The sequence below is a fragment of the Symphalangus syndactylus genome, chromosome 14, assembly GCF_028878055.3.
Source record: "Symphalangus syndactylus isolate Jambi chromosome 14, NHGRI_mSymSyn1-v2.1_pri, whole genome shotgun sequence".
Classification (NCBI taxonomy): domain Eukaryota; kingdom Metazoa; phylum Chordata; class Mammalia; order Primates; family Hylobatidae; genus Symphalangus; species Symphalangus syndactylus.
The window spans coordinates 107,739,543-107,762,310 of record NC_072436.2 but is presented as its reverse complement, the minus strand read 5'-3'; the positions used below and the strand labels follow the sequence as shown (position 1 = coordinate 107,762,310).

The 22,768-nt window shown below is 53.1% G+C and overlaps 2 protein-coding genes and 2 long non-coding RNA genes across 13 annotated transcripts in view; 3 read left to right on the top strand and 1 right to left on the bottom strand.

Moving 5' to 3' along the window:
* CLEC16A (C-type lectin domain containing 16A) overlaps positions 1–5,500 on the top strand; it is a 240,763-nt gene extending 235,263 nt beyond the window's left edge. For 9 of the 10 annotated variants that reach the window (XM_055242568.2, XM_055242566.2, XM_055242565.2 and 6 more), the window contains one exon: positions 1,631–5,500. In XM_055242568.2, coding sequence (XP_055098543.1) covers positions 1,631–1,986 — 356 coding nt within the window. In that variant the 3' untranslated portion in view covers positions 1,987–5,500. The remainder of the gene's footprint in view (positions 1–1,630) is intronic. The other variant, XM_055242569.2, reaches the window with a different exon arrangement.
* Positions 2,628–6,878, bottom strand: LOC134732515 (uncharacterized). Its single transcript, XR_010115784.1, has 2 exons — positions 3,318–6,878; positions 2,628–2,955 (listed from the first exon to the last, which is right to left on the bottom strand). It is a non-coding gene; the product is annotated as an uncharacterized lncRNA (long non-coding RNA).
* A 194-nt stretch (positions 6,879–7,072) lies between these two features.
* LOC129461994 (uncharacterized) lies at positions 7,073–17,658 on the top strand. The gene is made up of 5 exons (XR_008650748.2): positions 7,073–7,504; positions 9,093–9,194; positions 10,413–10,555; positions 12,423–12,663; positions 16,648–17,658. It is a non-coding gene; the product is annotated as an uncharacterized lncRNA (long non-coding RNA).
* Positions 17,659–17,664: 6 nt separating this feature from the next.
* The window catches only part of LOC129462217 (uncharacterized), a 38,604-nt gene continuing 33,500 nt past the window's right edge, over positions 17,665–22,768 (top strand). Inside the window, exons 1-4 of the mRNA XM_063618234.1 lie at positions 17,665–17,989; positions 18,204–18,291; positions 19,778–19,882; positions 20,194–20,248. The gene's annotated coding sequence lies outside the window, so the exon portion shown is untranslated. The remainder of the gene's footprint in view (positions 17,990–18,203; positions 18,292–19,777; positions 19,883–20,193; positions 20,249–22,768) is intronic.

Genomic DNA, 22,768 nt, shown 5'->3' with positions numbered 1-22,768 from the left:
CAGAGTGAGACCCTGTCTCAAAAAAACAAAAGAAATGAAATGAATTGTGACCTTTTAGAGTTCATCTTGCCCAGAGTCTTGTGGGGAGAAATGCCGGTGTGTGCTTTGAAATCCAGTCTGTCTCTCGTGCTTTCGCTCCGTGATGAGAGCTCTCTTCCTCTCCCTCTTCTCTTTCTATATGCTGCCTGCTTTTATTTCGTTCTTTGTTTTTGCATTATTTTGCTTTATGTTCCGTTTGCTGTTCTGTTTTATTTTGGCCTGACTTAGAAAATAAAAAACTAAACTGCAATCACATTGAACAAAAAAAAATTCTACCATGCTTCCCGGGCCCCAGGCTGCTGTCAGACTTTTAGCTCAATATAGCATCATCAGCACCTCCCGCCATGGCTTGGGGACGCCCAGCTCTGTGCAAATGAGAATTTGCCTCCAAGCAGGATGCCCACTGTCTTCCTCTCAATGTTTTTAAACACCCGGCATCTGAAGTGCTGGAAGATGTTTTCCACAATGAATTCCAGCTGCATCTGCTGTTTCTCTTCAGGCAGGCTCATCATTGGAAGGCAAATGGGCCAGCATGTATCTGTAGGATTTTGAAAAGGGCTGGGCACGGTGGTTCATGCCTGTAATCCCAGCACTTTGGGAGGCCGAGGCAGGCGGATCACTTGAGGTCAGGAGTTTGAAACCAGCCTGGCCAACATGGTGAAACCTCATCTCTACAAAAATACAAAAATTAGCCGGATGTGGTGGCAGATGCCTGTAATCACAGCTACTCGGGAGGCTGAGGCATGAGAATCACTTGACCCCGGGAGGTGGAAGTTGCAGTGAGCCAAGATCATGCCACTGCCCTCCAGCCTGGGCAACAGAGTGAGACTCCACCAAAAAAAAAAAAAAAAAAAAAAAAAAAAAGCACCAAGAAAAGAAATTGCTGCTCCAAGAATAACTGCGTTGGGTGGAACCTCACCTGCCTTCATCCTGGCGTGGTTTCTCAGTGGCCCCTGCCGGGAAGCTCGGGACAGTAATGGCCTGAGTAACCACAGCAGCCCCTTGGTGGGTGCTGGCTCAGCACTTTGAGGAGGAGGAGGAGGAGACAGGCCAAGGTTTTGTTTTGGTTTTGCAAGCTGAAAAATTCTACAGCATTTCCTTTTTTTTTATTTTTTTATTTTTTTAAGTATTGTAGTGGGTTCCCTCTTGGGTAAATGTCATCAAATGTATACTCTGGAAATGGCCTGATGTTATGAGCATATCCAAGCCCATTTACTTCCTAAACAAGTATTTATCATCAGGCAGGCCTGAGATTTGCCCACACATAAAGCCTCTTAGCCGGGTCTCTGCACCCAGGAATTGTGCTTTCATAACCCACATGCTGATTTTGCACAGGCCCTGAATTTTCCCCTCGTATCACAAGTCAGGGTAACCCTAGGCCCTGCTGCATTTTCCCCAGGCTAGGTCAGACTGGATTTTGCGGGTTCTGTGTCCCCAAAAGGAGTGAGTGGAGCCACGCTGAGCCCTCACACCAGCCAGCCACCTCCCACCTAGCTCACCAGGGCCGCGGTTCAGGATGGGAGCAGAGGGCGCACTGCGACAGGGTGTCTCAAGAGCTCAGTGTGTTTCTGGTTTTTCTCCCCCAATCCAGATGCCCCCATGACTCCAGAACTGCCTAAGCCTCACCTTCCTGACCAGTTGGTAATCGTCAACGAAACGGAAGCAGACTCCAAGCCCAGCAAGAACGTGGCCAGGAGCGCAACCGTGGAGACAGCCAGCCTGTCCCCCAGCCTCGTCCCTGCCCAGCAGCCCACCATTTCCCTGCTCTGCGAGGACACGGCTGACACGCTGAGCGTCGAGTCGCTGACCCTTGTCCCCCCAGTTGACCCCCACAGCCTCCGCAGCCTCACCGGCATGCCCCCACCGTCCACGCCGGCTGCCGCCTGCACAGAGCCCCTGGGTGAAGAGGCTGCATGTGCTGAGCCTGCGGGCACTTCTGAGGACTGAGTCAGTGCCGGGGCCTCCCTTTGTGTGGCCCCGCTGGTAGGGACCCCAGTGCCGCTGACTGGCAAGACACACTGGGAGCACTCACCATTCTCTGCAGCCCCCAGCAGCCATTTCAACCACCTATCCCTGCGCTCCCTTGAATGGGAAGAAGCCCCATGTTGTCCTTGAATTCCTTTTTCACTTTGCATCTCTTCACGTGCAGGCTGGGACCAGCAGAGACACCCCGGCGAATGCAGATGACTGCACCGGCCACCTCAGGGAGCTGCCTGGGCTCCGTGTCTCTGAGCCCCGGGTGGCAGGACCCACCGGCACCTCTTTCTTCCTCTGTCATATGGCTCCTCTGACACCAGCCCCAGTGTGCACAGAAGAATTGGACCAGGTCACTGTACGTAGAAATTTGTAGAAAAGCAGACTTACATAAACATCTCCTTTGGATATTTATTTCTGCTTTTGGCAACAGGTGAACATTTATTTTTAAAACTTCTATTTAAAAAAAGTCCAAAAACATCAACACTAAGGTTTGATGTCATGTGAAAAGTGTAATAATACAGTTAAGATTTCATTATCATTTTCACTGGAACTTTCCTGATGTTTTGTTTTAGAGTTCTTAGTGTGGCTTTTTCCATTTATTTAAATGATTCTTTGTTACTCACTAACTCTGCAAGCCTGTGGAATAATGAAGTACCTTCCTGGAAAGTTTAGATTATTTTTTAAACAAAAACAAGGGAGATACGTATATTCTCAGGTACACACAGAGCTGAGAAGGCTGAACAGTTTTCTGCCATAGCAGCCGAGAGGCCTCCCATCATGGAAAGATTTCTCCAGGAAAAGGAAGAATGTAGCCAGCTCCCCACTCAGGACGCTTCCTCACTTGTCTTCACCAAAACCAAACAGAGACAGCTTCCAGCACCTTCTTCAGTGTTGCCATCTCTAAGAAGGAACCACTTGGGACCGTGAAGACTCCCGACCCTGTGGCCATGATGGAAATCAAAGGAAGCCACCCTTAGCGTCACCTGCCACTCGACTGTGTGTGCCCACATGTGCCGAGAGATGGCCCAGAGCCAGTTCCCCTCCAGCTGCAAGGGCATGGTGTCCCCAGAGCTCTGAGTCTGTCACTGTCCCTCTCTGCTACTGCTGCTGGTCTGAAAATGGAAACCCCATGGTTCCCTTCCCCATTCGGGCTGGGTGTGTACAAGCAAGGACCCAGATGCATCAGACACAGCCCCCAAGATGTTCCTTTCTACTTGGCCAGCTCAGGAGACGGACACAGCACTCAAAGCCCAGGCCGTGATCCACCCTCCCCAAGTCCACCAGGGCCAGCGGCCCCTCACCTCTCTGGTCACTGGTAAGACCTTCCACAACTTTCCTCCAGACCTGCCGGCAGATGTGCCCACCAGGGGTGTTAGGTCATCATGGGTCATCTCGGGAGCTGTGCTTTTGCCACCTGCATTTTAGAGGAACATTGTCTCCTCGGCCAAGCCAGCTGTCCCGGCAAGGCCTGCAGAGGGCAGTTTTCAACCTCATGAAGGAAACACAGTCCTGCCAAGGAGGGGGAGTGGCGCCCATGGGGACAGGCCTCAGTCCTCAGAAGCCCTCCAGGTAGCTCTGCCCACCCAGCCTTCATGGGTCATCAGAAGCCCTCCGGGTAGCTGTGCCCACCCAGCCTTCATGGCTGCAGGTACAAGGACCTTTGCTTCAATACAGAAAAGGCACAGCTCAGAAAGGGGGCCACATGGGCAGAAACCCCAAGGAAGGACAAACCGCTATCACCGTGGCCATCTGCAGAATCCCTGGAAGAGAAGGAAGGCAGGGTAGGGTGGGGGGAAGACCATCATGGGGAGAAGGACCACAGCATCAGGAGACGGGACACGCGACACCCAGCAGGCAGCCTGTGTGTTGCTTAATTTTTTAAGAGCAAGAGGGGTGGAGAGGATCAAGCTGGCCCTGGCCGGAGCTGGCTAGCCACTGAGACGTGCACTTCTGGTTTTGAAATGACTCTGTCTGTGGGGCAGCAGAAACTAGAGAAGGCAAGTGGCTGCCCCGCCCCAAGGCGTGACCGGGAGGAATAGCCTGCAGCTCACTCCATGCCACACGGGTGGGCCACCAGCCTGCTGTCAGAAGTCTCTGGGCTCCAACTGGCCTTGTGACCACTGAGCACTGAAGGAGGATGGTCTTGGCCAGGGCTGGACAGCATGCCCGGGAGAACCAACAGAGGATAAAAGGTGCCCGGGAGGACCAGCGGAGGATAAAAGACACTGCTCAGGGCAGGGCTTCTACCCTGCATCCCTGGCCAAGAACAGGGCAGTCCCTGTGCGGGCTTGCAGGGTCACTCTCAGGGGCCTCTTTCAGCTGGGGCTGGCGACTTGCCTCTGGGGGACACCTCCAGGTGTGTGGGGTGAGGATTTCCTATAAGCAGGGCTCCCAGAAGCTTTGCTTATGTCAGGAGGTCTGGGAGCCCATTGGAGGCCACCAGCCATTTTGGCTTCAAAGGACCCCACCTCACCCAGGTCTCAGCGGCAGTGGGCACAGCTGTGTCTTCAGGAGCTCCCCACAAACCTCATAGCTGGGGCGCCCCCAGACAGGCCAGTCCAGACAGGACACGCTGGGTCCCTGTCATCCAGAGGAAGAGCCAAGAGTGTGGGAAGGCCCACAGCGGGGGCTGTGGCTTCTGACACTCAGGTCATAGCCTCAGAGGTCTGAGGTCAGCCCCCACAGACCCATCCAGCCCGCCCCCCGAGTCCCTGCAGAGAGCACTTAGAGTTATGGCCCAGGCCCTGGTCCACCCTTCCCCTGTGCACCTCCGGCTGGGTTTGCCAAGTCAGGGAGCAGGGCTGGCCGCAGGAACTCCCAAACCTTGGCTTTGAATGTTGTTGTGGAGGTGTGCTCGTCCCTTTGTGGACATGCGAGGTAGCTGCCCCAGCAGGTCAGATGGGGCCAGCTGAGGTGCTCCCCCAGGCAGGAAGGGCCAGCCTTCACCATCGCGTGGGATCGGGAAGAGGGGCCTCCGTGAGCAGCCCCTCCTCTGCCACCGTCCCAGCCCGGTCCCTCTCCCGGAGCCTTGGCAGCCTCCCACTACCCAGACACTTGCGTTCACAAGCAACTCAAGGGGCAGGTGAAGAAGCGCAGCCCTGCCAGACATGCGCTAGGTTCCTCTAACGTCTCTGAGATGCACTGTTTTTAAAAAAGGCATGGGGTGAACTGATTTTGATCTTCTTGTCTAGATGCAATAAATAAATCTGAAGCATTTAATTTAGTCATCTTGACATTGGGCATACACTGTACGAGTTCCTTATGTTTCCTTGAGCTAAAAATATGTAAATAATTTATGTCCCAGTGAGAACCGAGGGTTAGAAAACCTCGATGCCTCTGAGCCTCGGGACCACTCTAGGGAAGTACCTGCTTTCACTAGCGTGACTCATGCTTCGTGGGTACTGAACACGAGGGTGGAAATGAAAACTGGAACTTCCTTGTAAATTTAAACTTGGCAATAAAAGAGAAAAAAAGTTACCAAGAATGTAGCGTGCTGCTCCTGGGGGCTGTGGCAGGAGGCCGTGGCCTGGCATGGGAAGGTTCCTAGCCAATGACCCCTCATCCCGGCGCAGCTGCTTGGCAGGGGTGTGGTGGCTGGAGCCCCTCCCTCTCCCTCCTCCCCGCGCCAGGTTCCCACCCATCCCCAGGTTCCTAAGAGGTTGTCGGGGCTCATACAACCCGGGAATAACTGCTAAGGGGCAGTTGGCACCATCAGGAAGTGTCCCTGCCCTACCCTTGCCGGGTACAGGGAGCGTGATCCACATTCTGCATCTTTTCCCTGTTGGGCAGGTGGCTGCCCATCCAAGCCTCAGGCTCTGCATCTGTGGAGTGGGACAGCCAAGCCCTACCTCGCAAGACAAGCATAGTGAGCAGCCACATTGTTGCCAGGCTGGGCCAAGGGAAGCAGGAAGGCTCCCCACCGAGGACAGAGTCAGGTGAAGTGCGGGGGTGGACGTGACTCAGAAATACCAATGTCCACCAGCGTGAAACCCTGAAATCCCTGGAAACAGGATCACAGGTTCTCAAAATCTGACCATCCGGCTTAAACCATACCCAGAAACGGCCGGGAACTTCTGGGTCTTGAGAGGAAAACCAAGTTGAGTCGAGAAAGAATGAACAAGGAACCCCCTTCCGCCACCGCGTGCCAAGGGTTGGGGCTATGCCAACAGAAGGAGGAGGCCACTGCCCAGGGCAGAGCTGCCCTCCCATGCCCCCGCCTCACCCGGATCTAAGGCCTCGTGGGCATTTATATGTCTGAGGCCCGCTGGGTGACAGCTCCTCCCTCCTTGCATTCCCAGCCCAGGTTCAAACCCAGGGGTCGCCTGGGGCTGGTTGAGAGGCTGGGGCCACATCTCTGGTGCCCCCAGAGCGTGTCTGTATATCACCTGCTCTGCGGTTGGAAGTGACCTGCAAAGACCGGCTGCTGTCAGTGTTTTCCCCAGGGCCTCGGGAGAGTTCCACTCGGTAGCCGTGAAGCGAAGCCTTGCAGGGTCCAGTGGATATGCCAACAGGCCCAAGCGTCCTGACTCTAGCCGGAGGGCGGGGCCAGCAAAGGCAGGTGGTAGTGTCCTGCCTGCGGGTGACCTCTAGGGGAAGACCGATTGCCGGCCAGCCAGCTGCTGGAAACCCCCTTCCCCCACGTCCTGCTGCTCTGTGGCACTTCATGGCGTTGGGAAAAAACCCTTAACGTCTAAAGAGCTGTTCTCCAAAGGAAAGTTGGTTCTGAATCACCCATGGGGTGAAGGGGCTTCCTGGGGATTCACTTAAGGCTGCTCGATGGGCAGTGTGAAGCTTCCCTACCCTCCACAGGCCCCAGGGCTGCTGGCCCTGCTCCAGCCGTGGGTATACCCGTCCCACTTAGAGACCAGCCACCTGGGCTCCCAGGCCATGCGCCTGCCTTGGGGCCCAGCCCGCTCTGCCTGGTCCCTGCGGTCCTGACACTGCCCGGCTCAGTCTGACTTCCTCCCAGAGGGCAGCATGTGCCCCCTGAACACACGCCTGCCTGTCACCTCCACTGTCGCTTCCTTGCCTTTTTTTTTTTTTTTTTCAGACGGGGTCTTGCTGTGTTGCTCAGGCCGGAGTGCACTGGTGTGGTCCCAGCTCACTGCAGCCTGGATCTCCCAGACTCAAGCAGTCCGCCCAACTCAGTCTCCTGAGTAGCTGGGCACACAGGCAAGTGTCACCACACCTGGCCTTGCTTCCTTGACTCTTGGTTTGCCCTTTAAATTCAATTTATTTAAGAGGAAGACTTTTCGCTGGAAACAGAAAACCAGCACCACTGCAGCATTCATTTCCTAGGGCCACCATGACAAATGATCACAAACAGGGCAGTTTAAAACAATAGATATTTACTCTCCCACAGTTGTGCCGGCCACGGTCTAAAATCAAGCTGCCAGAGGGGCTGCTCCTCCTGGAGGCTTAGAGGAAGAAGCTGCCTCCTGCCTCTTTCCCGGCTCCGGTGGCTCCGGCACTTGGCGTTCCTCGCCCTGTGAGTGAATCACTCCAGTCCCTGCCTCTCCCCACAGCACCTTCTTCCCCGTGTCTGTGTCAAATCCTCCTCTCTTTTCTCTTGAAAGGACAGCAGTCATTGGATTTAGGGCCCGCCCTGATCAACGGTGGTCTTAAGATCCTTCATTTCCTCTGCAAAAACCCTATTTCCAAATAATGTCACATTCACAGGGACCAGGTTCAGGACATGGACACCTTTTTAGAAGGGCTCACCATTCAACCCATTACCCCTGCCGGAAATTAAAGATATAAAAACAAATGCAGCACAAGCAAATTCATATCATTAAATTTTTAGCCAGGTCCTAGCACCTACCACAGGCTCTGGGCCCACCCTTGCCTGCGCTGTTAATAGGGGAGGCCTATTGGCACCTAGCCAAGATTTTCTCAGTGATAGGATCAGAAGAGCTAAAAGGCTGGGCATGGTGGCTCATGCCTATAACCCCAGCATTTTGGGAGGCTAAGGTGGGCAAATCACTTGAGGTCAGGAGTTCGACACCAGCCTGGCCAACACGGTGAAACCCCGTCTGTACTAAAAATACAAAAATTAACCAGGCCTGTGGTCCCAGCTACTCAGGAGGCCGAAGCAGGAGAATCGCTTGAACCCAGGAGGTGGAGGTTGCAGTGAGCTGAGATCGCACCATTGCACTCCAGCCTGGGCAACAGAGTGAGAACCTGTCTCAAAAAAAAAAAAAAAAAAAAAAATGCTGACAGAAGAAAAGAACCAGGTCACTCTGGGACTAGGGTATTTAAGTCTGAGTCCTTGTACCCCTAAATGTCACCCCAGATCAGAGATGCCACCATGACACACACACATCACAGTGTGTTGTGAACTGTGGAATGGAATTTTTTTTTTTTTTTGGAGACAGGGTCACACTCTGTCACCAAGGCTGGAGAGCAGTGGGGCAATCATAGTTTACTGCAGCCTCGACCTCCTGGACTCAGACAATCCTCCTTCCTCAGCCTCCCAGAGAGCTGGGACCACAGGCACACGCCGCCACTCCTGGTTAATTTATTAATTTTTTCATAGAGACAAGGTCTCACTTGCGCAGGCTGATCTCAAACTCCTAGGCTCAAGCAGTCCTCCTGCCTCAGCCTCCCAAAGCACTAAGACGAGAGGCGTGAGTCACAGCACCCAGCCTTGCAATTCTTATTTCAGTTCTCCCTCTCCAATAGACTCACCCACAGACAATGACTGTGTTTTATTTTCACCTGTTCTCTGGGAGCTGGGTGCAGGCTCTGGCCCATGGGCTCTCTGTGCATGTATGTTGGATGGATGGATGGATGGATGGATGGATGGATGGATCGATGGATGGATTGATGGATGGATGGAGTCATTCTTGGATACAGTTCCAGATTCTTAAAGCCTGAATTCCATTCAGTTCTCCATGCCCTTGGCCCTAACTTTCAGCCTCTCCCTATGTGTGCTCACTCTGGTGTCTTCCAGGCCTTACCAGGGCCAGCCAAAGAGCTTCAGGAGAATTTGCCCGGGCCAGGTTGCCAAGGGTAGGAGTGTTTGAGGGCTTTCCTCTGCCACCATCAGAAATTCTGTGTCCCCCAACCCTCCACAGGTATCTGAGCTGAGACCGAGCTGCTGCTGGTATCTCAGTGACCAGCGAGACCTCAAGCACGGTGGAGTAGGCGGCAGTGCTGGCTTTGGAGTTGCTGACGAGGTTCAAGTCCCTGCACCAACGCTCCCCATCCCTGTGGCCTTGAGTACATGGTGAAACCGCATTGAGGCTCAATTTCCTCATCTGTAAAATGGGAACCTTTCTGGCAGGGTCCTTGCTTGTGTAGATGAAGTGGGGGGCAGGTAAATCAAACACCAGTACCCAGCCTGGTGCATGCAATTTCAACCAGGGGGTCTCACCAACAGCCCAGCCAGAAAAACAGGCTTCAGCCCAGGCCCAGGCCCCCTCAGGTACAAAGCCAGCACCTGTGGGGTGCAGCTGAGCCCTGGAATTTTTTAAGGTTCCCAGCTGATCCTCAGGGGCAGCTGTGATGATTCAGTTTATGTGTCGGCCTGACTGGGCTAAGGGGTGCCCAGATAGCGGGCATGACGTGATTTCCAAGTATGACTGGGAGGGTGTTTCTGCAAGAGAGTAGAATTTGAGGCAGGTAGCGGTGGCTCATGCCTGTAATCCCAGCACTTTGGGAGGCTGTGGTGGGTGGATCACTTGAGGTCGGGAGTTCGAGACCAACCTGACCAACATGGTGAAACCCTGTCTCCTACCGAAAATACAAAAATTAGCCGGGCATGGTGGTGGGCACCTGTAGTCCCAGCTACTCAGGAGGCTGAGGCACGAGAATCACTTGAACCCAGGAGGCAGACGTCTGCAGTGAGCCGAGATTGGCCACTGCACTCCAGCCTGGGTGACAGAGTGAGACCCTATCTCAAAAAAAAAAGGGGGTGGGGGGCTGGGGGAGATAGTAGCATTTGAATGAGTAGACTCAGTGAAGAAGATCGCCGTCACCATTGTGGGTGGCCACCATTCAATCCATTGAGGGCCCAAATAAAACAAGGAGGAAAAAGGTCAAATTTGCTTTCTGCTTGATCCCGGATGTCCATCTTTGCCTGCCCTTGGACATCAGTGGCCCTGGCTCTCAGGCCTTCCATCTTGGACTGGAACGACACCACTGGCTTTCCTGGGCTTCCCAGCTTGCAGACAGCAGATTCTAGGTCCCCTTGGCCTCCAGAATTGCATGAGCCAATTCCCATAATACAGATGGCCACCAACTTATAAGGGTTCAGCTGACGATTTTTCAACCTTATGACAGGTTTATCGAGGTACTAAAGTTGTTTTCAACTTAGGATGGGTTTATTGGGATGTAGCCTCATTGTAAACTGAGGGGCATCTGTAAATCTCATTTTTAATTTCATTTTATTTTAGAAACAGGGTCTCACTCTGTCACCCAGGCTGGAGTGCAGTGTTGCCATCAAAGCTCACTGCAGCCTTGAACTCCCAGGCTCAAGCCATCCTATCCCCTCAGCCTCCCGAGCAGCTGGGACTACAGGCGTGTGCCAGCACACCTGGTAATTTTTTTTTTTTTTTTTGTCTTACTATGTTGCCCAGGCTGATCTTGAACTCCTGGCCTCAAGTGATCATCCTGCCTCAGGCTCCCAAAGCGCTGGGATTACAGGCATGAACCACAGTGCCCAGCCTATAAATCTATATATCTGTACCTACCTACTTATCTACCTATCTGTATCTCCTGTTCGTTCTGTTTCTCTGAAGAATCCTGACTGATACAGCACCCAAAATAAGGCAGCCCAGCCCACCTTTGCAGCCCACCCTGGCCACACCCCACCACTTGCAGCACACGAGCCCTCTGCCCTATCCTGGAAGACGCCTCAACTTATTCCCCTCCCAGGACCTTGGCACTTGCCTTTCCTCCCTCCAGCCCCCTCCCCCACCCCTGCACCTGCACCCATCCTCTGTCCTTATCCTCTGTCCACAGAATCCGTGTTACTTCCAGGGACTATTCTGACGTCAGACCCCTGCTTTCCTCCATCAGCAGCTGCCACCCATTTCTTTCCTGGCGTTTGTTACACCTCAAAGGATTTTTGTTTCTTTGCCATGAGCAAAATCTCATGGCTTTCGTTTGGGGAACCCCTGACAGCAGAGGCCTGAAAGGAGGACACGGTGCAGCTGGTTTATTTGGGTAGTGGCCCCAGAAAGCTAGAGTGGGAGCTGGGAGAGAAGGGCAGGAGGCCAGTAGACAGGGCACAGCTGGCCTGGTCACTGCCAGACACTGCTGGGGGCACTTGATACTCAGCCTCTCTGGAGCCCCTCTGCAGAGCTGCGTAGATGAGCCTTGGGACTGGTCCTGGGAGGGGCAGGAGGTCAGGCATTTATCCCCCAGCTCTCATGCCCTTTTGGCTGAGGACTGTCCCATGCCATGAAGGTCCTGCTTCCTCCCAGCTGCCTCGCCTGGAGCCGAGACGGCTCCTGAGTGAGCTCCTCATTTGGACAGAAAATCGGAGACTCAACAGGCACATGGGCTGGAAGACTGGTGGGGGCCTGGGGACCTATAGTGGATGCAGGGAGGCACTACCAGAGCCCAAACACAGTAGCCACACCCCCCAACCAGAGGCTACAAATGGGCAGCCCCTGGGCGCAGTGCAGCCCCCCCTGTGTGTTCTGTTTGGCCATCAAAGGCTTTTAAAAGAGATATTGAGCCAAGATTTTAAACGTCGGGGATCTGGTACAAATACCTGGATTCCTGGCTTCTCTTTAAAAATCACATGTGAGGAGCTTGGGCCCTTGTCCACCTGGATAGAAGTACTGACCAGTCTTTGGGCAGTTGTGGGCTCCCCACCCTGTCAGCTCCCCCAACACCTGGGCGTAGGGGCAGACTGGTGATCGCTGGCTGGTACAGTATTTTGTCCTTACCCTGACCCCTTCACCTCCAGAAGCCCTTCCCAACCGCTGGGTCAGATGCAGGGAGCTCAATATTTGATTAGCCCAGCCCCTCTGGGTCAACTGAGGCCACCCTCCTGAGCACTCCCCACTGCTACCCGCATGTCCCCTCCCCAAGACGGCAGCTAAAAATATTCAAGTTGCTGCCCTGTGGGCTGAGACCCAGGGCCCCCTCACTCTCATTCCACCTCCGCCCGTGTGCCTGCTTGGGCTGCGTCCTGCGGACACAGATGTGACCTGAACACAGCCGTTGCCCTCACAAAGGACAGGAACTAACAACAGACAGGCAGACCATGACTTCCCAGCTGTGGCATCTGCACACAGGGCACAGAAACTAACTTCTTAGGCCTCCATTTCCTCATCTGGAAAATGGGTCGCTCCCTGGGTTCCCTCTCCCCATTTGCACGCCCCAGCAGAGGGTAGGAACCACTCCGCTTGTTCATTCAATCCCCATGTTTGTTCTTTGGCTCCACTCTGCAGCACTAGCTCCTGGGCCAGGCTGGGCGTGGCGTAGATGGAAGATGATAAAGAAGCCAGCTAGAGAGGCAGGAACGCAGCATGATGGTGCCATACCCAGAGGGCGTGCCTGGGCATCCCCCAGAGGCCTTCAAAGCTGCACTGGAGAGCTTGGCTGAGAGACAAATGGCAATGGCACACGGAAGTGTTTTAGGCAAAGAAATGGCATGGCTGGATGTGGCTGGCAAGATGACTGGAGCTGCAGGTAAGGAGTGATCAAGAGGAGCCCGTGGCAATGGGGACGGGTCACAGCTGAAGTGGGTGACCTGCAACATGTTCAGCAGGTAAAATTGACAGGTTTGGTTGGACTGGCCACAAGGGAGGGGGCGGGTAAAGGACAGCTCTTGGTCTCTGGCCAAGCCGGCGGCTCAACAAGTGTCCAAACGAACCATCCTTGTGCCCGGTGTTTACCTGAGCTGCTGTCACCTCTTCCTTTGCCGGGTTTCATTTTTCTCTTGCCGTGTTGCTGCCACTGGTTGCCAAAAGGACTGCACAGCTCTCTTGGCAATTTGTCAAAGTCTAGAAAAACATTATTTCCCATAGTCTCACCATTAAAGGACAACCCTTGTGGACACCCTGGCAGATTTCTTTCTGGTCTTTTTTCTATGCATTTTAGAATTGAAATAACACAGTGGGTGTCATTTCATGTCATGCTTTTGACCCAGCGCGACATGATATGGTTCATAATTTCTCCATGATCCTGGAAACTCCTTTTTTTTTTTTTTTTTTTGAGATGGAGTCTCACACTGTTGCCTATGCTGGAGTGCAGTGGTGCCATCTTGGCTCACTGCAACCTCTGCCTCCCGGGTTCAAGCAATTCTCCTGCCTCAGTGTCCCCCGTAGCTGGGATTACAGGCGTGCACCAACATGCCCAGCTAATTTTTGTATTTTTAGTAGAGATAGGGTTTCCCCATGTTGCCCAGACTCATCTCAAACTCCTGGGCTCAAGCAATTTGCCCGCCTCAGCCTCCCAAAGTGCTGGGGTTACAGGTGCGAGCCACTGAGCCTGGCCATGGAAACTCCATTTCTAAAGTGTGTAACAAGTTCTGCTGCAGGGAATGTATCCCTGTAGCTAGCCATGCACCCGCTTGGTCTGTCCACATTTTATATTACCTCCCTAGAAGAGGTCCTGAGCATGGGAATTACCAGATCATAGAAAGGTAAACCATCTTAAGACTCTGGCTACAAATTGCCAGATTGCTTTCCAAAAATATTGGACCACTGACACTCTCACCAGCGATGTACACAAGTGCCCATCTCACCACAGCCTCCCCGCCGCCAAATGTTGTACATTTTAAATCTTTGCCGATTTACAGCCCAGCTCAGAGTTCACCTCCTCTGAGAAGCCCCCTCAGATTTCCCCTCTCCATCCTCGACATTCCCACAGCCAGCGGCCCCCCTCCCTCCGCTTGTCCCCAGTCCATCCCAGATGGAGGTCTGACGTTCCAGGGCTGGAGTCTCCTCTGATCCAGGTGAGGCCCCCACCAGCTTCCCAGCCTCAGTCAGCCTGCATATTTTGAATCTCTTGTAGATGCTGGGAAGCCTTCTAGTAGTATGATCTTCTTTTACAGAACAGCACCTGAGACCCAGACCAGGGAGGCTGAGTGACTGATCCTGGGTCACACAGCTATGAGGCAGTGTTGCTGCAGCTAAAATAGCGACAAAAACTCCCACTTAATGGGCACTTCTGCACACAGGGCACAGAAACTAACTTCTTAGGCCTCCATTTCCTCATTTGGAAAATGGGTCATTCCCTGGGTTCCCTCTCCCCATTTGCACGCCCCAGCGGGCCAGGCTTAGCTAAGCAGTTTCTACACCTAGTCTCAGTTCATACTCCCAGTAACCTTGCCGCACTGGTACTATTATTATCCCCGTTTTACAGATGGCAAACCCTTGAACCAGGGCCAGCTGGCTCAGAAGCGAAGTCCCCCCTGGGACTTGGGCCTAAAATCCGAAGTCGGCAGTGCCTTGAGCAGGAGTCCACGAGCCTGGTCCAGTGCCCTGGGCCTGGCATCCTTTGCCTCTCAGAGAGCAGAGACAGGCAGCCAAAGACAGAAGGAGCCCCCACCCCACACCGTGACCAGGGCCAGAGCAGGCCTTGTACCAGCTCCAGGTGCCACAGCAGGGCACCCGCCCCACCCCACCGCCACCTTGGGTTGCCCTGCAGATTCACAGGAACGGCCTGGAGCCCACCCAATCTCAGTAGCTTCTCTCGAACCTGCTTATCTCCCACCCCTTATTGACTTGGGGCTTTTCCTGCCAATCTGCCCAAGCAGGAACTGCCCTTTCGGGCTAACTGCTGCCAAAATCCATTGGCGCAGCGCACCATCTGCCTGGGCCTTGATGGCATCTGTCACAAGAGGTGGGAACTAGAAAGCCCCATCCTCGGGCCCCTCCCCATGAGGCTTCAGCAGGTGGAGAGGGAAGGCTTGGCTTCTCCCAGGACTTGAACATTTATCCAGCAAAACTTAGCTGCGCACAATGGCTCACACCTGTAATCCCAGCACTTTTGGGAGGCTGAGGTGGGAGAATCACTTGAGCCCAGGAGTTTGAGACAAGCTTGATCAACATGACGAAACCCCATCTCTACTAAAAATACAAAAAATAGCTGGGTGTGGTGGCATGTGCCTGTAGTCCCAGCTACTCAGGTGGCTGAGGCATGAGAATCGCCTGAACGCGGGAGACGGAGGTTGCAGTGAGCTGAGATCATGTCACTGCACTCCAACTTGGGTGATAGAGTGGCACTTTGTCTGAAAAAACAAAAAACAAACAAACAAAAAAAACTTTGAGCACCTACTGTGTACCAGACACTGTGACACTGTACAGGTCACTAGGGAGGCAGCAGTAAATGACTCAGACAAGGGAGGGAAGGACCTCCCAGCAGGGGACATAGACAACAAAGAAAATTAAAAATAGGTAAATTCTATAAAAATACAGCCAAGGAAGGGGGATCAGCAGGCCAGTAAGGGGAAGAAAGGAGCTACCATTTTAAACCAGGAGGTCAGGGAAGGTTGTTCTGAGGAAGGACTTTGAGCAGAGATTGAAGGAGGTGAGTGAGGGAACCTCATGGATGTCTGGGGTAACAGCACCCCAGGCAGAGGGAACAGCCAGTGCAAAGGCCTTGGAGCACCCTAGAGGAGCTGTGGGCACTGGCATGGCTGGAGAGGAGCTAGGGAGAGTAAGGGTAGAGGTGTCAGAGCAATGATGGGGAAGACCGGGGAGGCCACAGAGGATACCTTGGCCTCTCCTCTGAGAAGGATGGGGAGCCCTGGAGGACTGGGAGGAGACGGCTGTGGCATGACCTAGGTTTTAACAGGACCACTCAGACCTCTGCTTGGAGAATACCCTGGGGCAGGGTGAGGGTGGAGGCCAGGAGGTCAGCTAGGAGGTGACTGCCACAAGTCCAGCTTACCAGTCTCACAGGGGAGGGCTCCCAGAGACATGTACACACACACACACATATACACACGTGTGCAATGCACGTGTGTACCCATATGGACACACATGTACAGAGAGACCCTGGGGCTAGACGAACATGGTTTTAACTCCTGACTCTACAACCAACTTGGTCACACAGATGTGACCAAGAGCAAGTGACTTGACATCTCTGAGCTTCAGTTTCCCCTCCTGCAAGATGGAAGTTCAGACACCTTCTTTCCAGAGTGCCTGTGTGCAAAGTCTGAACACCAGCTTCACCAAGAGGGGTTGTGAGTGGCTGGCCCCCAGCAGGCACTCATACAGTGACCCTTTTCTCCTTGACGTGCCACAAGATTGGTGAATAAACCAGTTGCCCTTGTCTCTGGCTTCAGGAAGTGGCTACTGGGAGGTGCCTTCCAGTCCCATGAGCCTCTGGGCAGGATTGTCCCAGGCTGGGCAGGGGGCTGAAGAAGCTACCACTGCCTTTAGGGAGCTGCAGTCTCTGGACAGGCAGCCCCATAAGCAGCACCATATGCAGCCCCATTGCAGGGTCCAACCAGCCACCTAGGACTCTCCAGGCTCAGTGGCTACTCACAGAGCCTCCTCTCGTGCTTTTCAGCTGTGAGAAGGTGATAGTGAGAAACGCTTTCTGAAAGCCAAGCCTACCCTTTGTTATTCTACTTCCCTTTGTTATTCCACAAACATAAATCACCATCATCATTTTGTCTTCCCTGGCATCATCTTCATCATCTTTTTTTTTTTTTTTTTTTAGATGGAGTCTGTCTCTGTCGGCTAGGCTGGAGTGTAGTGGCATGATTTCGGCTCACTGCAACCTCCATCTCCCAGGTTCAAGTGATTCTCCTGCCTCAGCCTCCTGAGTAGCTGGGATTACAGGCAAGTACCACCACCACTGGCTAGTTTTTTGTGTTTTTAGTAGAGATAGGGGTTCATCATGTTGGCCAGGCTGGTCTTGAACTCTTGACCTCAGATGATCCACCTGCCTCAGTCTCTCAAAGTGCTGGGATTACAGGTGTGAGCCATGGTGCCTGGCCCATCTGCATCATAACTTTTCTTCTTTCTCCTCTTCCTCTCTTCCCCTTCCTCTTCATCCTCTTCCTCTTCTCCTTTCTCTTCATCATCTTCATCATCAGTCATTATCATGATGATTATCTTTTCCTCCTCCTCATCTTCCTCCTCTTCCTCCTCCTCATCTTTTCCTTCTTTGCCTCCCTCTTTCTGCTCCTCCTCCTCCTCTTCTTCTTCCTCTTCTTCTTCTTCTTCTTCTCCTTCTCCTTCTCCTTCTCCTTCTTCTTCTTATTCTTCTTCTTCTTCGTCCTCCTCTTTCTCTTCCTCCTCTTCCTCCTCTTCTCCTCCTCCCTTCTTCCTTCTTCTTCCTCCTCTTCTTTTTGGAGATAGGATCTCACTCTGTCACCAAGGCTGGAGTACAGTGGTGCAGTCTCAGCTCCCTGTAACTGCTGTCTCCCAGGCTTAAGGGATTCTCCCACCTCAGCCTCCCAAGTAGCTGGGAGGTGCACACCATCACATCTGGCTAACTTTTGTATTTTTTTGTACAGACAGGGTCTCACCATGTTGCCCAGGTAGGTCTCAAACTCCTGGCCTCAAGCAGTCCCACCTTGGCCTCCCAAAGTGCTGGGATTGTAGGTGTGAGTCACCGCACTGGCCTTGTTTTATTTTCGTTGCATTTATTTAGTTACCTGCTATTTGTGGCAAGCTGGGCTGGTGTTCTGCTTGTAGAGTATTGTGGGATGTACTTTTAGGTTGAAATTACCTTTTAAAAGTGTTGGGTTTTAAATAAATTGTTAAATAATGGTGCTCAGCCATGGTTAAACCACAGAAGTGGTACTTTAAAGACTTGAATTAGAAGAAGGATGGCCTACAAGTTAGACCTGAGCCCCTTAGCCTGGCAGTCTAATCACTGGACTGTTGATTTACTTTTCAACTATCTTAGCCTCCGTGAGGCTCTTCATTACCTTGACATTTGCTATTTTGTGTTTCAGAGCCTTTGCAGGCGATTTCTTGGGCCTGATGAACTCATGCATCCTTCAAAGCCCTGCTCAAGCCTCAGCTCCCTGGGGAAGCAGGTCCAGGCTTCTGTGAGTTGTTGGCAGCCCCTCAGCCATGGGCCAGGCACCATGGCTCACACCTGTAATCCCAGCACTTTGAGAGACTGAGGCAGGTGGATCATCTGAGGTCAAGAGTTCAAGACCTTCTTCTTCAGAAAGCTCCCTGTAGCCCTTTGTTCATGGTTTTTGGGGTCAGTCACCCTCAGTGCCTGCCCAGCAGCCACATGCATGTCTCTGCCCACAGAGCCCCATTCTATACACCAGGCACTGAGCCCAGCACCAAGGGAGAAATCATCACCATCCTCTTTTCCTTCCATTCATTGGTCCAGGGGGTAAGCATGTGACCTTCTTTTACCCAGGGAGATATGAGGAGTAGGGGAATTTTGGATGGAGAGGGGAGAGCTTCCTGAAAAGATTTTCCTCCCTGACAAAGTAAAGATCCTGGAAGTGAAAGATATTTTCCCCCCTCAGGATCTATTCTCCTAAGGAGGTGATATATGGGGCTGGGGCAGCCATGTTAGAACCATGAGGCACAGAAGCCACAGCAAGAACAGGGGCTGTCTCATGCCAAAGCAAGCTCAAGGGGGCAGATGGAGGGCAGAGGTTCAGAGGGTCGGGAGCCTGGGGGTCAGGCTGGGATAGGGTAATGGGTAGGCAGACCCCAGGCCAAGGGAGGGAGAGGACCTGAAGCCTCAAACACAGAAGGCACAATCCATGGCCCCTCCTCCCCCTCACACCATTTCCTCCCTTCTGCCTCCTCTCCTTCCTCTACTAGCTCATGTTTTTCACTCGCACATCCATTCATGCACTCATACTTTCTTTGTCTTTTTATTCTTTCTTTTTTTTTATCCCCCAGACAGAGTTTCGCTCTCTCGCCCAGGCCGGGGTTCAGTGGCATGATCTTGGCTCACTGTAGCCTCCACCTCCCGCGTTTAAGTGATTCTCCTGCCTCAGAAGTCAGGGAATAGTTTCTCCAACCAGTTCTGGCTCAGCCTCTCCCATGAGGCTGCAGTTAGGATATGGGCAGGGGCTATTCTCCTGAATAGCTGGGATTACAAGTGTGTACCACCATGCCGGCTAAATTCTGTATTTTTTAGTAGAGATAGGGTTTCACCATATTTCCCAGGCTGATCTCAAACTTCTGACCTCAAGTGATCCACTCGCCTCAGCCTCCCAAAGTGTTTGGATTACAGGCATGAGCCACCATGCCCAGCCCCCTCATACTTTGAATAAGCATTCATTATGTACTTACTGTGCTCAAGCCCCTTGGAAGGAGCAAGAGGATTGGCAGTAATAACAGCCAATGTGGATTCAGCAGCTTGGTGGTTTTATTTTTATTTTTATTTTGAGACAGGATCCCACTCTGTCACCCAGACTGGAGTGCTGGGGCATGATCATGGCTCTCTGCAGCCTTGACTTTCTGGGCTCAAGTGATCCTCCCACCTTAGCCTCCCGGGTAGCTAGGACTACAGGCATGCACCACCACACCTGGCTAATATTTTCTATTTTAAGTAGAGAAAAGGTCTCACTATGTTGCCCAGGCTGGTCTCGAACTCTTGAGCTCAAGCAATCCTCCCACCTCCATGTCCCAAAGTGCCGGGCCTATAGGCATGAGCCACCGCACCTGGACAACTTGGTGGTTTTCAAATATGTCTGCAAATTATTTGACACCCCTGCCTTCAAAAGATAGAGCTTAACTGTCCTTCCTCTGTGTGTAGACTGCACCCACTTCTAATGAATAGATGTGGAAGCAATGATGTGTAACACCCAAGATTAGGTTATAAAAGGCATTGCAGCCTCCTCTTTGCTGTCTCTCAGGTCACTTTCCCTGGGCGAAGTCAGCTGTCATGTCACGAGGACACTCAAACAGCCCTGTGGGAAGACCCATGTGGCAAGGAGCTGAGGCGCCCAGCAAACAGCCAGGTGAGTGACCCATCTCAGAAGCAGAGCCTCCAGCCCCAGCCAAACCTTCAGATGATGCAGCCCCTGCCCATATCCTAACTGAAGCCTCATGGGAGAGGCTGAGCCAGAACCAACTGGAGAAACCACTCCCTGACTTCTGACCCTCAGAAACAGTGCAAAATCATGAATGTTTATTATTTTAAGCTGTTAAATTTTGGGGGTAATTTGTTATGTGGCAGTAGATAAGCAATACAAGTAAAAGGCACTGCTTTACTAAGTGCCTTATGTGTATTAATGTATTCAATTCTCCCAACAATGTTATGTCTTTCCAGATGAAGACAATGAGGCGCAGAGAGGTTTGCTAACTTGCCCAAGGTCACACAGCTGGTAAGTGGGACAATCTTGGAGGAACACTGAGTCCAGAAAGGAGATCAGACTTGCAGATTTTTTTTTTTTTTGAGTTGGAGTCTCTCTCTGCCACCCAGGCTGGAGTGCAGTGGCACAATCTTTGCTCACTGCAGCCTCCACCTCCTGGGTTCAAGAGATTCTCCTACCTTAGCCTCTCAAGTAGCTAGGGCTACAGTGCCCGCCACCACGCCCTGCTAATTTTTGTATTTTTAGTAGAGACAGGGTTTTGCCATGTTGGCCAGGCTGGTCTTGAACTCCTGAGCACGGGTGATCCACCCCTCTCAGCCTCCCAAATTGCTGGTATTACAGGCATGAGCCACCGTGCTTGGCCAAAGATCATTTTAATACCAGGTAGGGAGTGTGGGAAGTGTCCATTCTGGGGAGGTGAAGAAAGGAAGACAGCAGCCCTGGCTGGACCCTGGGTGTGTGGGCTGTGAAAGCCCACAGAGGATGGGAGTGGGCAGGTGCAGTGGAAATCAGAGGAGCCTGTGAGCTGCTTCTTGGTGGGACTGGGGGCGACCTGTGAACACACAGGCTGAGAGTGGGCCTGAGACTGTGCCCACCCAGTACCCACAGCCTGTGAGAGGCGTGTAGAAAAGGCCAGAAGTCCCGCTGAACCCAGATCCTGGGAATCCTAGAACCAGTGAGAGGCCTGGGCGTCTGTGTGTCTTGGTTAGGGCGGCCTAGGTTGTGCTGCAGTGTCAAGCCTCAACTCACAGTGGCTCAGCACAGCCGGGGTGTGGTTCTGGATCCACCATGTGTCCCGCATGGGGTGGCAGAGACCGTGCCCATTATAGTCACTCAGCTTCCCAGGCCGATGGAGGCCTCACGCTGTTACAATGCTGCTGCCTCAACATGAGGCTTCAGGGCTTCCCACAGTGGAAGGATCCTGGAGGGAGCCACCAGCTCTGAAATGACAGCCCAGGAACACACAGGTTGTTTCTGCTCATATTTCACTCCGTGAAGCGAGTCCCAGGACCCCACTGACCTGCAAGGGGCTACACGCCCAGGAGGAGAGAACTGAACACCTTGGGGGACCTAGCAATGTTTCCCACACTCCCAAAGGCCCCAAACCTGAGAACCATGCTGCCCAGAATGAATGCCACAGTGGGACCAGCCACAGCCAGACACAGCCACAGCCAGATTCCACTCCAGGACACCCAGGGCCAGGCACAGCCCCAGAGCCAACCAGAGGCTCAGAAGGCCCCTCTCCCATTAGGACGCCACCCCTAGGGAAAGGGATGGGGTGGGAAGAAGACAAAAACAGGAGTCCTGAATCGAAAGAGTGAACCCAGAAAGAGACTACATGAAAGCATAAGAGACCTTTAAGTGACCAGAGCAGGGTCCTGGCCATCAGCAGGAATGGGTGTCGGGAGAGAAGAGAAACAATGAAGCTGCCCTGCACAGCCCGGTGCCAGTGGGCCCTGCTGCATGCATTTCCCACCCATCAGCTCCTTCTGCCCTCCGACCCTAGGAGCAGGCTCTGTTGTTCCCCCACTTCACAAAGAAGCCAAGACCCAGGCAGGTTAGCATAAGAATACACCAGGGCAGGCAGATTGCTTGAGCCCAGGAGTTTGAGACCAGCCTGGGCAAAACCCCCATCTCCACAAAAAGTATCAAAATTCGCCAGACAGGGTGGTGTGTGCCTGTATTCTCAGCTACTGAGCAGGTTGAGGTGGGAGGATTGCTTAAGCCAAGGAGTTAGAGGCTGCAGTGAGCTGTGATCGCACTGCTACACTCCAGCCTGGGCAACAGAGCAAGACCCTGTCTTTTATTTAAAAGGAAAGAAGGAAGGAAGGAAAGAAGGAAGGAAGGGAGGAAGGGAAGGGAGGGAAGGGAGGGAAAGAAGAGAAGGAATGAAGGAGGGAGGGAAGGAAAAAGGAAAGGGGAGGGGAGGGGAGGGAAGGGGAGGGGAAAAAGGAGGGGAGAGGGACCAAGTGCTTTTCCTACAGTTTCTGTCTCTCCCACTGTGCCCCATGAAGTGGGTGCTATCATTTGCTCAATTGTACAGATGGTAAAACCGAGGGCCAGAGAGAGAAAGCAAACTGCCTGAGATCCCAGAGATGCTTAGGACTCGGTCCCCCTGACCTCAGAGCTCAGGCTCAATCGCTGACCCTCCATCCTCACTGCCTAAACCTGGATGCCTGCACAGCCTGGGCATACAGAGGAGCTCCACGACAGGGTCCCCTGTGGGCTTAGGGAGTGCTGAGGCCAGGCATGGAGCCCTTTGTCTGGCCGGGGGACAGACTGTGACGAGCAGGACCCTGCCCACTTCTGTGAAGGAAACCTCCAGGGAGCTCATTCCTAGAAGGAAGGGCCACACCCAGTATTGACTCGCCAGTCACAGGTGCCAGTGAACGGGTGTGTCTCACCACGTGTCTGCTTCTGGGGAAGGGAGGGAGTGGTTAGGCAGACTCAGGCAGTGGCTCCTGTGTGTCCCAACCCCCTTGGCTGCAGCAGACAGCTTGGGGACTGGCACCCAGGGGGATGGACTGAGCA